The sequence below is a fragment of the Rattus rattus genome, chromosome 14 (genome assembly GCF_011064425.1).
Source record: "Rattus rattus isolate New Zealand chromosome 14, Rrattus_CSIRO_v1, whole genome shotgun sequence".
Taxonomy (NCBI): Eukaryota; Metazoa; Chordata; class Mammalia; order Rodentia; family Muridae; genus Rattus; species Rattus rattus.
The window spans coordinates 65,741,886-65,757,247 of NC_046167.1; the positions used below are offsets into that span (position 1 = coordinate 65,741,886).

General features: G+C 45.1%; 1 protein-coding gene across 1 annotated transcript in view; it reads right to left on the bottom strand.

Annotated features, from left to right (window-relative positions):
- The window catches only part of Kif13a (kinesin family member 13A), a 184,538-nt gene that overhangs the window by 8,198 nt on the left and 160,978 nt on the right, over positions 1 to 15,362 (bottom strand). The window contains exons 34-38 of the mRNA XM_032885303.1: positions 14,229 to 14,306; positions 10,093 to 10,140; positions 8,687 to 8,792; positions 5,815 to 5,966; positions 5,185 to 5,289 (exon numbers count right to left, since the gene is read on the bottom strand). Of these exons, the coding sequence (XP_032741194.1) occupies positions 5,185 to 5,289; positions 5,815 to 5,966; positions 8,687 to 8,792; positions 10,093 to 10,140; positions 14,229 to 14,306 (489 nt within the window). The remainder of the gene's footprint in view (positions 1 to 5,184; positions 5,290 to 5,814; positions 5,967 to 8,686; positions 8,793 to 10,092; positions 10,141 to 14,228; positions 14,307 to 15,362) is intronic.

Sequence of the window (15,362 nt, forward strand, 5' to 3'; positions counted from 1 at the left end):
CCTTCCTCAAAATGTCACTGCAACCTTAACAACTACATAAATGGAGGGAGCCAGAACCCAAACTCCGCCTTCCTCATTAAGAATGCAAGGGGTGGGGCTGGAGAGATGGCTCAGCAGTTAAGAGCACTGACTGCTCTTCCAGAGGTCCTGAGTTCAGTTCCCAGCAACCACATGGTGGCTCACAACCATCTGTAATGAGATCTGGTGCCCTCTTCTGGTCTGCAGGCATACGTGCAGGCAGAAAGCTATATAATGATGTATACTAAATAAATAAATATAAAAAAAAAAGAATGCAAGGGGGTGGGTATATTATTCAGATGAGAAAAGGGGAGGTCACAAAAAATGTGGCAGACGGCTATTCATAAATAAATATATATTTCATCTGCTGAATTTTATAGTAATATTTTTTTGTGTCTCACAATCTTATGAGATTTAAGTACCTCGGCAGTGGTTTAATGGGGCTGGGGATACAGCTCAGTTGATGAGTGGGGCCTAGCACGAGATCTCCAGCACTGCATCAATCAGGCTTGGCGGCACACATCTATTCTTGAAGCACTCAGAGCTTCAGAGGTTAGGAGATCAGAAGTAAAAGGCCACCCTCAGCTATAGAGTGGATCTGGAATCAGCCTGGGCTACATAGTGAATATATACTATGTATAAGAAAAAAAGTTAATATACTCTACTGCTGCTTCGACCTAAAGATTAATTTTTAAGGCTTAAAACATTCAGCCAGAGGTGCATTCAGTGACTCATCCTTAGAGCAAGCAAGGCCCCCGGTTTAATCTTAGGACTCTTCCAAAGAGAGGGAAAGTGGGTATAAATTAGTCAAAGAAATCACCAACCTAGAGATAAGTATCAAATATCAAATGTTAAAGTCTTTGAAATTAACAAACTTTTTGACAGGGAAATACTCACTTTGCCCTTGTATCTTTTTTGTCTGTTTTCTTTTGAGACAGGTTTGACTGTCCAGCCCTGGCTGCCCTGGAACTTGCTACATAGACCAGGATGGTCTTGAACTCGGAGATCAGCCTGCCTCTACTTCCCCAAGCATGAGATTAAAAGTGTGTACCATCAGACTCAGATATTGCCTTTTTATCCTAATTGTTAGATGCTTTTAAAATTAGGTAACATCTTCCTTCCTTCCTTCCTTTCTTCCTTTCTTCCTTCCTGTCCGTCCTTCTTCCAAAATAGGGACAGAGACATGGCTCAGTGGGTAAAGGTGCTTGCAGCCAAGCCTGAGGACCTAAATTCAATCCCTGGAATCCACAAGGTGAAGAGAGAACGTCTGCAAGTGGCCCTCTCATCTCCACGTGTGCATGCACACACACATGTGCATGCACACAACTGAATCCGTGTAATACATTTTTATTTTATTCATTTATTTATTTTATGTATGTATGACTACATGGTAGCTGTTTTCAGACATACCAGAATGGTCCTTTTAGAGATGGTCGTGAGCCACCATGTGGTTGCTGGGAATTGAACTCAGGACCTCTGGAAGAGCAGTCACTGCTCTTAACCACTGAGCCGTCTCTCTAGCACCCTACATTTTTTTTTTTTTTTTTTTTTTTTTTTTTTGGAGCTGGGGGCGAACCCAGGGCCTTGCGCTTGCTAGGCAAGTGCTCTACCACTGAGCTAAATCCCTAACCCCCTACATTTTTATTTTAAAAACTGGTTGTAGTTTGAAGGAGTTTGTAATTTGAAAACAGCTGTGTTGTACTCTGAATGACAACGGCCCCCATAGGCTCACTTGGTCCTCAGTTGGTGAAACTGTGTGGGAAAGACTGGGGGTGTAGTTTTGTGAAGGAGGTGTGTCACCAGGGGCCAACTCTGAGGTTTCAAAAGACTCGTGACATTTGAAGCCAGCTCTCTCTACCTCATGCTTGGGGTCTGAGATGTAAGCTCCCAGTTCTTGTTGCTGTTTGCCTTGTCTTGCCAGTATGGATCCTGACCCTCTAAAACTGTAAGCCCAATCAAATGCTTTCTTTTCTAAGTTGCCTTGGTCCTGGCTGTTTATCATAGGTTTCTGGCCCACAGTGCACAATGGGGGACTTTAAATAGAATATAGCCAAGTGTGGTCATTTAACACCAAATCTTTTTTTTTTTTTTTGGAGCTGAGGACCGAACCCAGGGCCTTGCACTTGCTAGGCAAGCGCTCTACCACTGAGCTAAATCCCCAACCCCTTAACACCAAATCTTAAAGGACACTGAACTGAGCATAAAAGGTTACAACTCGACCCAAAGGTGGAACAGGGTCAAACTCTCAGGCTTCTCTGTAGCTCTCATCTTTGCGAGTTTTTGTTTCCCCCATTTAACTCACAAAGGTGATATCTATCCATAGACAAAACACTTTGATTCTTAAAAGAGAGGGACTAAAGCCCATTCTTAAATCAGTCACTCTTGGTAGGGCCCTTCACACAGTGAACGTCATTTCTGTGGAGGGTTGGCAGAAATGGCTCCCAGCACTTCTAATGCATTATCCCAGGGCCTCTGAGGCAGAGCTCAGACCTGTACTCAGTTGTGCTGGAGGATGTGGGTCTCCTGTCTTACACTTTCAGTAACCAGGACTCGGAGCAAACTGCTCAATCATTCCTGACCTTTGTTTCTACAGTGAAATGAGAGGAGGAAACCGTGTTGCCTGTGCAAGACCAGAGTGGGTGGGATTGGGGGATTGTGGCTACAGCGGGTAAGGGTTTCTTATTTCTTTTCTCATAGACCTCGTGACCTAAGACAAGACAAGCTCAAAGCTGGCTGTAGTGGTGCCTGTGTGGTACCCCAGGCTACTTGGGAGGCTGAAGCAGGGAATTGCAAGTCTGGGGCCAGCCTGGGCTACATAGTGAGACAGTCTGGGAAACTTAGCAAGAATTTGTTTCAAAACAATGAAAAAAAAAAAAAAAAAGATACAGCTCAGGGACAGACAGCTTGACTGACACAAGCCCTGGGTCCAGTACCCTGTACCGCGGAATAAAAATAAAAGATTGAGTCAGATACGGCTAATTTTGGTGGCACAAGCCTGCAGTCCTGTATTCAAGAAGCTGAGGCAGGAGGATGGCAAGTTAAAGGCCATCCTGGGCTCCATAGTGAGACCCTATCTCAAAAAACAAAGAAGCAAAATAAAACAACAACGACAAAAGGAAACAGCTTACGTCAACATATGAGAAGGATAATAAAATGAAAGCGTCCCCGAGAAAAATAAAAAAAAAATCCCAGTCAAACAAGCAAGCCACTTAAGACTACCAAAAACATCGCGGAAAACCGCCAAACAAGGTGGTGTCGCAGCCCCAGATGTAGTGCGCATGCGCAGCAGGCATGCGCAGCAGTTGTGTCGCTAAGGTCAGCAGAGGCAGCTTTCTCAAGTCAGATCCCAGCAACAAAAAGATACTGTTCAACCCTGCTCAGCATCCGTACATGATGCATTTGGTCAGACAGAGCCCAAGTGCTGCTCGAGAGGTCTTGGGTCAAGAGAAATCTGGAGCGGTCCTCTACTCTGCCTGCTGAAGTGGGCTTTGTTTTAAGCTCTTTAAAGGAAAAGCAGGAAAGTAACCATGGGGCAAGCCGTGTGAACTGCACATCTGCATGCTGGATGGCACTAGAAGGGGCACCTGGCTGCCTCTGGAGGGTATTGGAGCAAAATAAATGGTTTTAATTCCGTGTCTATACAAGCCAGAGATGAGAGTCAATGGCAGTCAGCCAACAGGCTCTATCAGACACACATCCTGACAACCTGGGAAGGTGGTGGGTAAAGACACAGCCGCTGGTCCTTTTAATGCACCCAGTGGTTTTTCTATGCTGAGAGGGGATGGCGAGGTTACGTGGGGATGGCTCTTTTAACATCCATGCCGGCGAAGGAGGCAGTCTCTGGCATGTTAGCCCATGAGAAGCTAGAACACGAAAACAGAACTTAGGAACAGGAGTGGATAAGGAATGGAATGCCCTTCCTTCCTCCCTTCTGTTAGGAATGCAGAATCATTGCTTTAGGATCGAGCTGCAGCTCTGAATACAGATGAGTGGCCCACTGCAGCACCAGCTGGAGATGCAGTTAGTGTCTGCATGGCGCTGCTAACGGATTTCACACGGCTGCACCGTGAGTGGGCCTGACACTGTTTGGCTGGGAATGAGACTCCCCACACTGCTCAAGACAGAGGATCACAGACAGCAGTGAACCGAAAACAGCCTCTCTTGCCCAGGCTGGTTTTGTTTTGTTTTTTTCCCTCCCTTCCTCAAGTCTAGGAAGCCACAGGAGAGTGAAAGCCATGAAATAACATTACGTGATTCTTCTCGGGCTTCCAAACCTACAGGTTTAAAAAAATTTGGTTTTAAATTGAGGCATAACTTATAACCAAAAGCACCAGGGACCATGGTGTTTGGGGAAAAAATGGCGTTTCATATGGTTTGTTTTATTTTATTCATTTATTTGGAGACAGCTCACTCTACAGCCCAGGCTGGCCTCGAACTTTCGATCTCAGGTGGGAGCCGCCCCGCCCAGCTTGGAATGTGCAGCTTTGGAACCATGCTGGAGACTAAGGTTTTGCAGGCAGAGTTCTACCTTACTTGTGCTGAGTAACACACACGCGCCACTCTGAAAGCCAGGCCAAGAACAACCAGGTTGGAACGTATTTTGCCAGGTAGGTTAACAGAAGCTGCTGGTGCTGGAGGGATGGAGATGAGGAGGGAGGAGGATGGGGGTGGAGTGGCTACAAAGGACACAGACATCTCGGGAGCAGCAACACAAGAGAGCTTTCAAACACACATCCTGCTAAGTGCAGGATTACTTACGCCAAGTAAATGCAATTCCTCTAGGTAGATTAACTTCAGAATCTGGGCAATGTGCACAGACACATTAGAGAGATTTTGACGTTAGTTAAACTGATCTTGCCGTTACATTTTTCTTTACAATGACCGGAGCCGTCAAAGGTGCTCCCCCCCCCCCCACTAGCTACGAAACTTGAGATGATGTAGAAATGAGTTAAATCAAACAGAAAGAATACTTAGAGAGAGAGAGAGAAAAAATCACAGTTCAAGGTTACGTTCATGCACAAACGGCATTACCAAGGGCCATGTTTCATTTGTAAAGTCGGGACTTGAACACGTGACTTAATTTCTTTGAAAGCATTTGGAGGGTGGCTTGGGAAAGGGCTTCCAACCCACCACCGGGCGAGAGGACGGAAACATTCCAGGACTTACAATCTTCTTCTCGGGTTTGCTATTGTGCTCTATTGGCATGCTGCTGCCATTGCTTCCTGGGGGTACAAGGCTGCCAGGGTTAGGTGCCTGGGACGGAGGCATGCTCTGCAAAGGTTAAGACACACAAATGCATCACACACAGGAGACGGCACGGCCAACAACATATCTACCAAGTACGTGCATGTTAGAAATAGCAACAACAACAACAACGACACTTTTATTACTCGTGAGTGACAGCAGCCAATGTTACGGGTTGGAGTTAAGCTACTGGTAAGATCTGACTGGCGTGAACACACTCCGTGGCAAGGAACATCATTAGTTTTACATAAAGGCGTGTTACAGTTTCAAAATGCCTATGGGGCATCTCCTTGCTCTCTCTCTAAAGATAAAAAAAAAAAAAAGACCGAAAAGTCATTGCCACAGAGAAGTCAAACTGTGGCAGTAATAATCAAAACCTCCTGCCGCTACCCTGCACGCCTGAGAGAGCGGCTTCTGAGAATGGGCTTCACAGAGTGAGGTAACGCATGCATCATGGCATGCAGCGTCCAACGCGAGACTGCAAACCACTGCTCTCTGAAGACTGCGCCATTCCGGTCAGCTCTGCACAGCAGAGAGAAGTCAAGCATTTACCTCTTGGCTTAGGAGAGGTCTCGCTTCGAGGGCCATTCTTTTCTTGTGTTCCTCTTTTACAGGCATTAGGGGTTTGAAGAACTTTGGTGGCTGAGGAGAGAATGCTTTAAAAGGGCTGACGGTTAAGGCATGAGGATTCTCTGATGGGCAACCTGAGGAATACAAAGAGGGCATGAGTTTCCAGAGAGCCCAGCACGTTCACTCACAGGCACGCCGGGGCCCAGGCTGTTACCTAGGGTTGGTTCCCAGATCAATTCCACGTTATACTTTATACCGATTTTATGGACAGGGGGTCAGTCTCGTCAAGACAGACAGACAAGGCTGAGTTCACAGCTGAGCTGGAGGGAGCAGGGTCACTGGGAGCGTGCCTCTGAATGGGGTATTTTGTCCCTGGATTCTCCCCTCTCGCTTGTTTCTTGAGGTTCGAAGCATTCATCATCACAGCCCCTTACCACCCTGGTGTTCTGCTCTGTCTTACTCCAGAGCATGAAGCAAGCCGACCCCTGATCAAAACCCTTGCAGTCCTGAGTCCAGACAAACCTTTCCTCCTTAAGTGAGTTTTTCTCAGGTAGTTTGCCATAGCAATGGCGAGTAGGCACCCCCAGCCGTGGTACTATCAGATACAAAGCGAAAACAGTATTCGAGTATTTAGTTCCACCTTCCAATGGGTGAGGGAAGAGGGACTGCTCAGATTAGAGACATGGCTAAGGAGGTGGACGCGTTTGCTACCAAACCTGACGACCCGAGTGGCTTTTAATCCCCCAAGTTGTCCTGTGAGCCTGACGCGTGTGCTGCGACATGTACCCCCAACTCCCTCACACGTGTGAAATGGAAGCAAAATAAATGTAATAATAAAATAGAATCAATAAGATCCATAGCCACAAAGAAGTATTAAAGGGCTGCTCAGTGGGAAATAACTAGAAATAAAAAAGCCTTTTTAAAAAAAAGTATTATAGGGGTTGGGGATTTGGCTCAGTGGTAGAGCGCTTGCCTAGGAAGCGCAAGGTCCTGGGTTCGGTCCCCAGCCCCGAAAAAAAAGAAAAAAGAGAAAAAAAAATAAATAAAAAAAAGTATTATTATTTATCTATCTATTTTATGCATATGGGTGCTTGTCTGCATGAGTGCCCATGCAGCACATGTAAGCCTTTTTAAAAAAAGTATTATTATTTATCTATCTATTTTATGCATATGGGTGCTTGTCTGCATGAGTGCCCATGCAGCACATGCAAGCCTGATGCCCAGGGAGGTCAGAAAAGGGTGTTGGATCCCCTGGGATTGGAGCTTCAAATGGTTTTAAGGAGCCATGTTGGTGCTGGGAATCAAACCTGGGTCTTCTGTAACAGAACCTGTGCTCACCAAGCCGTCTCTCCAGCCCCTCAAGTCTTAGCAAGATCCGGATTAAGCTCCTCTTATCAGACTAATTCCAGCTCAACCTGACTTGATGCCTATGAATTCCTAAGATCTTCATAGTCTTCGTGCATATTCTGACATTTACTGAATGTTGTATTTGCTATATATTATTTCCATGGTGAAATAATCTATCTATCTATCTATCTATCTATCTATCTATCTATCTATCTATCTATCTATCTATCTATCTATCTATCTTACCTCCCTTCGAGACAGGACTTTTCTGTGTAGTCCTGTAATCCAGGCTGGTCTCAAATGAGAGAACAACCTGTCAGGATGAAAGGTGTGTGTCACCACGCCCAGCTCCCATGATTATATTTTAAAGGCAAGCAGAAGCTCACTGGGTATATTCAGTGAATGGATATTATATACGTTTCCTGTTATGCTCCCTTTCCCTTGGGCTATGTGGCTATGTAAGTCTATACTGATCTCATGCCTTGTTTGGCCTTTGTCTTCCTTCTGTTCTCTTTCTACACACAGCGGTTCTTGATGCTTGGAAAAGTATAAGATAGAAGCTAATCATAGATTTTCATTGTATCCACTGTGGGTCTCTTTACTGCACTGGGAGTCTGTCTGTTTAGATAACGATGTTGCCACTGACCCGGTTCATTTCTGCTTCCATTTATGAGTAGAGGTATTGGAGTTAGGTTTCTTTAAACATTTGAGTATAAAAAAGACGAGATAGGCAAATATTCTTTTGGTTAAGAAAACTGAACGTGGGCTGTAGAGATGGCTCAGCGGTTAAGAGCACTGACTGCTCACTCTTCCAGAGGTCCTGAGTTCAATTCCCAACAACCACATGGTGGCTCACAACCATCTGTAATGAGATCTGAGGCCCTCTTCTGGTGTGTCTGAAGACAGCGACAGTATACTCCCAGAAAATAAATACATCGGGGTTGGGGATTTAGCTCAGTGGTAGAGCGCTCTCCTAGTAAGCACAAGGCCCTGGGTTCGGTTCTCAGCTCCGAAAAAAAAAAAATCTTTAAAAAAAAAAAAGAAAGAAAGAAAAATGAAAGAGAACCACATATATCTCAAAACAAGGTCAGAAGTTGTTAGAACGGAATAGTGATTTGGAGAATTTTAAACGCCATACAAAAAGTATTCTTTTCGTCTGGAGAGAGAACTCAGCAGTAGACAGCTCGCCCAGCATACCCGAGGAGGCTCTTGCTTTGATCCTTTTTTTTTTTTTTTTTTTTTTCGGAGCTGGGGACCGAAACAGGGCCTTCATGCCTAGGCAAGCGCCTACCACTGAGCTAAATCCCCAACCCCTCTTGCTTTGATCCTAGCACCACATACACACATGATCAACTGTGATTTTTGTACGTTGGACACACAGCAAAGAGAAATGCGCTAAGTGAACTTAGGGCCTTCCAGTTAAGAAGACTGGTCTTGAGCTCTGCCTAAGGGGAGCTGGCTTCAGAGCACAGCTGAAGAGGACCAAAAGCAATCTTGCCGCCACTACCTTCCTTGCTCCTGCGAGGCGAGTCCCTGGGTAAGGTCCCATAGCATGCGACATCTTGGTAACTGGAGCTGTAGTCAGACACGTCTAACTGGTTCTCGGGCCAGCCCTGCAAAGTAGAAATATAGGTCAGCCTCGATGGAGTCACTCTAGAAAAATGTGAACAGAAGCCAGCATTTCAGTTTCTTCTCGTATCCCTCCCCCTCTCTCTCCTCCTCTTTTTGAGACAGAGTCTGGCTGTGTAGTCCTTTCTGACCTCAAACTCAAGAGATCCATATGCCTTTGCCTCCCAAGTGCTGGGACCAAGGCATGTGCCATTATACCCAACTCTTGTATCTATATAAATAAATATATATTTATATAATATAAACACTACATTAAATATATTAAATATATTAATATAGTAATATAGTAATTAATTTTTAATTATTCACTTTACATCCTGCTCACTGCCCATAATTTTTTTAAGAGTGGCATACGTGCTCCCACACTTTTAAAACTAGTTTTATTGCAAAACGTCTCAAATGTATATATGTATATAAAATGATTATACCATGATTAAGACAAATATCACTAAAAACAAGAGTGAACAAATGTTAGCATTTTATTGCATTTTAAGATTAAAATTCTACACACTGATGAAATTTTATTTTGTTTTGTTTTTAGGAGACAGATTCTCACTATGTAGTCGTGGGTGACCTCAAGCCCACAGAGCTCTGCTTGCCTCTGCCTGCTGAGGGCTGATATTAAAGGACTGGTCATCATGCCCTCTGGTGACCACCGCTGATATCCCATGGAGCCCCCTTCTATCTCCCTCCCTCCCTGGGCAGTGGCTTGCATTAGTCTCACACATCTGCACGTAGACTGGTTAAGACCAGTCTAAACCACTTTTAGTGAGGATGACCATTAAGTGAGTCATAATCCTGCTGGAAAGGAGCACAGACTAGGAGGCCCCGTCTATGGCAAAATAGATGGTATGCTGATTTGACATGCGCCTGAGACCATGAACTCTGAATGGCCACGGACGCTGACTCTAACAGGGGAAACGCTCGCAGGAACTCATTCACCTTCTTAGGGGTTGCTGCCTTTAAGTCCTAACTAAATTTAAGTTTCTCAAGCATGTCGACAAAAATTTTAAGCATGGGGGCTGGAGGGATGGCTCAGTGGTTAAACACAGGACCTGGGTTCTGCTCCCTGTACCCACAAATTGACTCTCAACCATCTGTCACCCTCATTCTAGGGGCTCCAAAGGTCCTCTTCTGTCCTCTGTGGGCACTGCATGAAAACACTGCAGAGACATACACTGAGGCAAATGCATGCATAAAATAAAGTCTCTAACACACATACACACACCTGGGCGCACAGTCTCCTCTCAAGAACTTAGGTGTTGGTAAGCACTGTATACATACCTTATCGTCTTCATCGAAGCCAGAGAGATCTGGCCGGCTAGAGGAGACCTGTGAGAGACGAATATGTTACCAACATGACTTTTTTTTTTTTAAATTGTATTTATTATATGCACTGTAGCTGTCTTCAGACACACCAGAAGAGGACATCAGATCCCATTACAGATGGTTGTGAGCCACCATGTGGTTGCTGGGTTTTGAACTCAGGACCTCTGGAAGAGCAGTCAGTGCTCTTAACCACTGAGCCATCTCTCCAGCCCGACTCATTTATTTAATAATCATCTGGTTCTTTTGAGACAGGGTTTCAAGGCTAGCCCTTGCTAGCCTTGGACCTGTAGTCTTCCTGCCTCTGCCTCCCGAGTGCTGGGGTTACAGGTATCACCATGTATGCCTATTAATTCCCTTCTTATTTTATAAGCCTATTGGCAGAGATTGGACTCTTGTGACCTTCTTCCCTTGCTTTCCCTCACCAGGCACCATGCTACTCTCAAACTGGGGTTTATTACTTTCACACATATTTCTATAATTACATAAGGACATATGCTGATAATAAATAGTATTAATTTGCATATTTTACACTTCGTAGGTGCTGTATATCTATTTGTGATTTTTTTTCTTTTTTCTTTTTTTTTTTTTTTTTGGGGCTGGGGACCGAACCCAGGACCTTGCGCTTCCTAGGCAAGCGCTCTACCACTGAGCCAAATCCCCAACCCCTTTATTTGTGGTATTTTATAGCATAACGATTCTGGTTCCGTTTTTTCTACTGGTGGCTCTCTAGGCTGCTTCTAATATTTTCAAATGATTTTTTCATTAAACATTTGTGTGTGCGTGTGTGTCTGCGCGTGTCTGTGTATACCATGGCATGCATGCATGCACAAGTCGGAGGAGATATTTCAGGAATGAGTTTTTCCCTTCGACCCTCCGGGTCCTGGGATGAATCTCGGGTCCCAAGGCTTGGCAATAAGTGCCCTTATCTGCTGATCCACCTCGTTATCCTGCTTCTTACTCATGCTTTCACTTACACACTATGACGGACGGGATAGGCGTGGTGGTATACACCTACGATCCTAGGTCTTAGGGAGGCTGAGGCAGGAGGATTATGAATTTGAGGTTAGCCTCGGTTACTTGGTGAGACTGATTAGAAGCTCACAAACAATGTGTTGCGACAGATCCTCTGTCATCTAGGGCCACTGTGGCTTCGTGCCCTGGTCTCAGGATTATTATTCTCTTTTTCTGTTCCGTTTTTGTTTTACGGGGACAGCACCTCACTAAGGTAGACTGGGCTGGCCTCAAGCTGCCATCCACCCACCTTAAAAACCATGTTAGGAGTTTAGGATGATCTTAAAAAGTCCTATCAAAATTTTTGTTTGTTTGTTTTTGCTTTTTAAAGTTCATTTCCTAGACTCTAGACTAGTTGCTAGTTGCTTCTCTCTGGTAATGCTTTCCCTGTGAAGTTTTCCACATTTGGAATGCGCTAACTGAACCCCTAAATTCTCATTTAGTATTTCTTTCCTTTCTTTTTTTTCTTTTTGGTCTTTCTGAAAATAGGGTTCCTTTGTGTAGACCAGGCTGGCCTCGAACTCATAGAGATCTGCCTGCCTTTGCCTCCCCTGTGCTGGAATTAAAAGCGTTTGCAGGGCTGGAGAGATGGCTCAGTGGTTAAGAGCACTGACTGCTCTTCCAGAGGTCCTGAGTTCAATTCCCAGCAACCACATGGTGGCTCACAACCATCTGTAATGAGATCCGATGCCCTCTTCTGGTGTGTCTGAAGACAGCTACAGTGTGTACTTATATATAATAAATGAATAAATAAAAAATAAAAATAAGGGGTTGGGGATTTAGCTCAGTGGTAGAGCGCTTGCCTAGGAAGCGCAAGGCCCTGGGTTCGGTCCCCAGCTCCGAAAAAAAGAACCAAAAAAAATAAAATAAAATAAAAGTGTTTGCAACCACCACTCAGTTTAGTATTTCTTTTTTGGTGTGGGAACTATTCTCTTTGAATATTATTATCTAAAGCTAGAACCCGGGGCTGATACATACCCCAACCCTTGAAAACAATAACTTTATAAGTGTGTTTTCTTTATTTTATGCTTTGGTTCTGGGGTACATGTACATCCATGTACATCAAGTACATCACGTAAATGTCGTACCAGTGATCAGGATACTGCCTGCTTTTTTTATTTTAGACTTCTACACAGCCCTGGCTGGCCTGACTTAGCCCACTGACTGCTGTGATCACAGTGTGTACCACTATACCCACATCTACTTTTAAACTCTTCTTAAAATAACATATATACATTTCTGAACATTTTCACTACATTTATTTATTGTGCATGTGTGTGAACACATGTGCCTGTTGTGTGTGTCTGTGCCCGTGTGTGTTCAGAAGACGACTTGCAGGAGTTGGTATTTCTTTCTACCGCGTGGGTTCCAGGACCTGACCTCAGATTGTTAGCCAGCAAGAGCTTTTCCCTGCTGAGCCGTCTTACGAGGCCTCTGTAGTTATTTATTTTTTAATGATTGATTTATTTTTATTTTGTGCATATTGGTGCACGCATGTCTTGTGAGGGTACCAGAGCCCCTGGAACTGGAGTTAAAGACAGTTGTGAGCTGCCGTGTGGGTGTCAGGAATTGATTCCGGGTCTTCTGGGAGAGCAGCCAGTGCTCTGAGCTGGCTGGATGGAGCCGTCTCTGCAGGCCTTGTGTTCCTTACGAATATTCTTGCTCTTTCATTTCTTGTGCTGTCTAGAATTCTCACTGGGACATGGTGAATAGGCATTTTAGGGCTAAGGATTTTCATTTAAATACCACTTTATGCTCTGCAACTATTGGTTTATGTATATTTTTATGATCAGTTAGTTCTAAGCTTATTTCAAGCTGTATTGTGAGCTCTTCCTTGATAAATAAGTTAATTGGGACAGTGTCTTTTAAAAATTTTTTTCAATTAGCTAGGCATAGTGGTGCACACGCCTAGTTCCAGTACTTAGGTGGTAAAGACTGGCGATCTCTGTGTGTTTGAGACTATCGAGGGTGACATAGTAGGACCCTACTTCAAAACAAAACAAGACACCCAAAAGGACAAAATCATGTGCACGTGTGTGTGTGCACGTGTGTTTGCACACGCGAGTGTGCAGGTATCTCCTGTCTTCCTTTGTAGCACTGAGGACTGAAGCTGGGCAAGCGCATGCTAGGCCAATGCTCTACCCCGATCTACATCCTCAGCCTGGGAGGAGGATGCTTTCAATTCATAACGCCTGAGTCTCTCATTGCTTATTTCATGTGTGTGAGTGTAGTGTAGTGTGCGCACATGTGTGTGTGCATGTGTGCACAGGTGTCTCCATCTTCCTTTTCTGAGACAGGGTCTTTGAACTCTCTACTTGCCCCTTGTGGCTAGTACGGCTGGTTTGCACACTCCTATGTCTCCTGTTCCCGTGTTCACAGGGACACAGCACGTCAGGGTTTTTATGTGGATGGTAGAGATCCAAACACAGGTGCTCGGGCTTGCGTGGCAAGCACTTTACACACTAACGCAGCAGTGGCTCTCAACCTGTGGTTGCTGGGAATTGCTATTTTCTTTGGCATAACCCCTTGAGGTTGAATGACCCTTCCACAGGGGTTGCACATCAGATACCCTGAGTATCAGAAATTTACACTATGATTCATAACAGTGGCAAAATTACAGTCATGAAGTAACAACAGAAATGGTTTTGGGATTGGGGTCACATCATGAGGAACTGTATTGAAGGGCTGCAGCACTTGGAAGGCTGAGGACCGCTGCTCTGAGGCATCATTCGACCCCGTGTTATCTGCTTCTAATGCGTGCACTGTGTTCAGGAGTAACCTGCAGGGTACTGAGTGCCGCGTTTTACATCACTTTCTGGCAGTTCCTCACATTAGGAAGGGAAGGGGTCAGTCCCAGGTTTTCCTTCACTTGGCTGTGCCTGGGAAGACACTGCTGCGAAGTGGCCTTTACACTAATCTGCCCTTGCCTCCCTGCCGCTGGAAGAGGTTCGGCCCTCTGGGGTGCCCCGTCTAGTACTGTGTGCCCTGTTCCCACCATGTAAGCTCCAACGTCCTGTGGTCTCCACCCCCAAATCTCGGAGTAAGTCACAGGAGCAGCAGGACCGCCTGGGTGCACTCACGTTGTGAACATTCGGTGTACTGAGGCTTCTCCGAATGTGCCTCGTTTTGGTGGAGAGCGCTTCCTTCACCGTGACGGCCTGTAAACACAGCAAAGCAAACAGCTATGACTGCCTCATATGGCTATAAACTGTACGTGGGTTTATTTTAGAAGACTCAGAAAACACAAATGTAAAAACCACTTCAACTGTACACACACAGAAACCAATATTTATAAGACTGGAACCATGGCCACATGTTTTTTTTTTTTTTGTTTTTTGTTTTTTTTTATTAACTTGGTATTTCTTATGTACATTTCGAGTGGTTTTCCCTTTCCCGGTTTCCGGGCCAACCTCCCCTTCCCCCCCCCCCTTCCTTATGGGTGTTCCCCTCCCCACCCTCCCCCATTGCCGCCCCCTCCCCCCGACAGTCTAGTTCACTGGGGTTCAGTCTTAGCAGGACCCAGGGCTTCCCCTTCCACTGGTGCTCTTACTAGGATATTCATTGCTACCTATGAGGTCAGAGTCCAGGGTCAGTTGGCCACATGTTTAAAACAACAAAAATCAATCAATCAATCAATCAATCAATCAAATCTTTCAAATACATTAAAAATTTAAAACACAGACCAGGAACACTGCTGAGCAGAGGACACGCTATGAACTGATACACGTGTGCAGAAGAAAGCGAAGGCGCCCTAAGAGATGATGCTGTTGGGCTTTTCCTGTGTCCGCCTTCAGTGTATTCCACACTAACAGGAAACTGTTTTGAAAAACACCAACTGCACCCCTCTAGTCACCCAGCGGACTGTCAGGTCAGCTCCGGATCCCAAGGAACGTGCACATGTTACACATCTCAGCACTGCTGCCAAGTGCAATATTTTATATTAATATTAATAATATCATTATTAATTATATTTCCTGATATGGAGGATCTCACGGAGCCTAGGTCAGGCTTGGATCACACAGCCAAAGGTAACTGAGCTTCTGAGCCTCCTGCCTCCACCTCGAAGATGCTGGGACCACAGGTGTACAGGAAGTCCATGCCCGGGTTCTGCCGTAGCAGAGCTCAGACCCAGGTTCTCACACACGCTGGGCCAGCCCTCCACCAGCTCTACCGCCTTACTTTAAGTTACACATCAGTCTGGTGACTTAGATGCC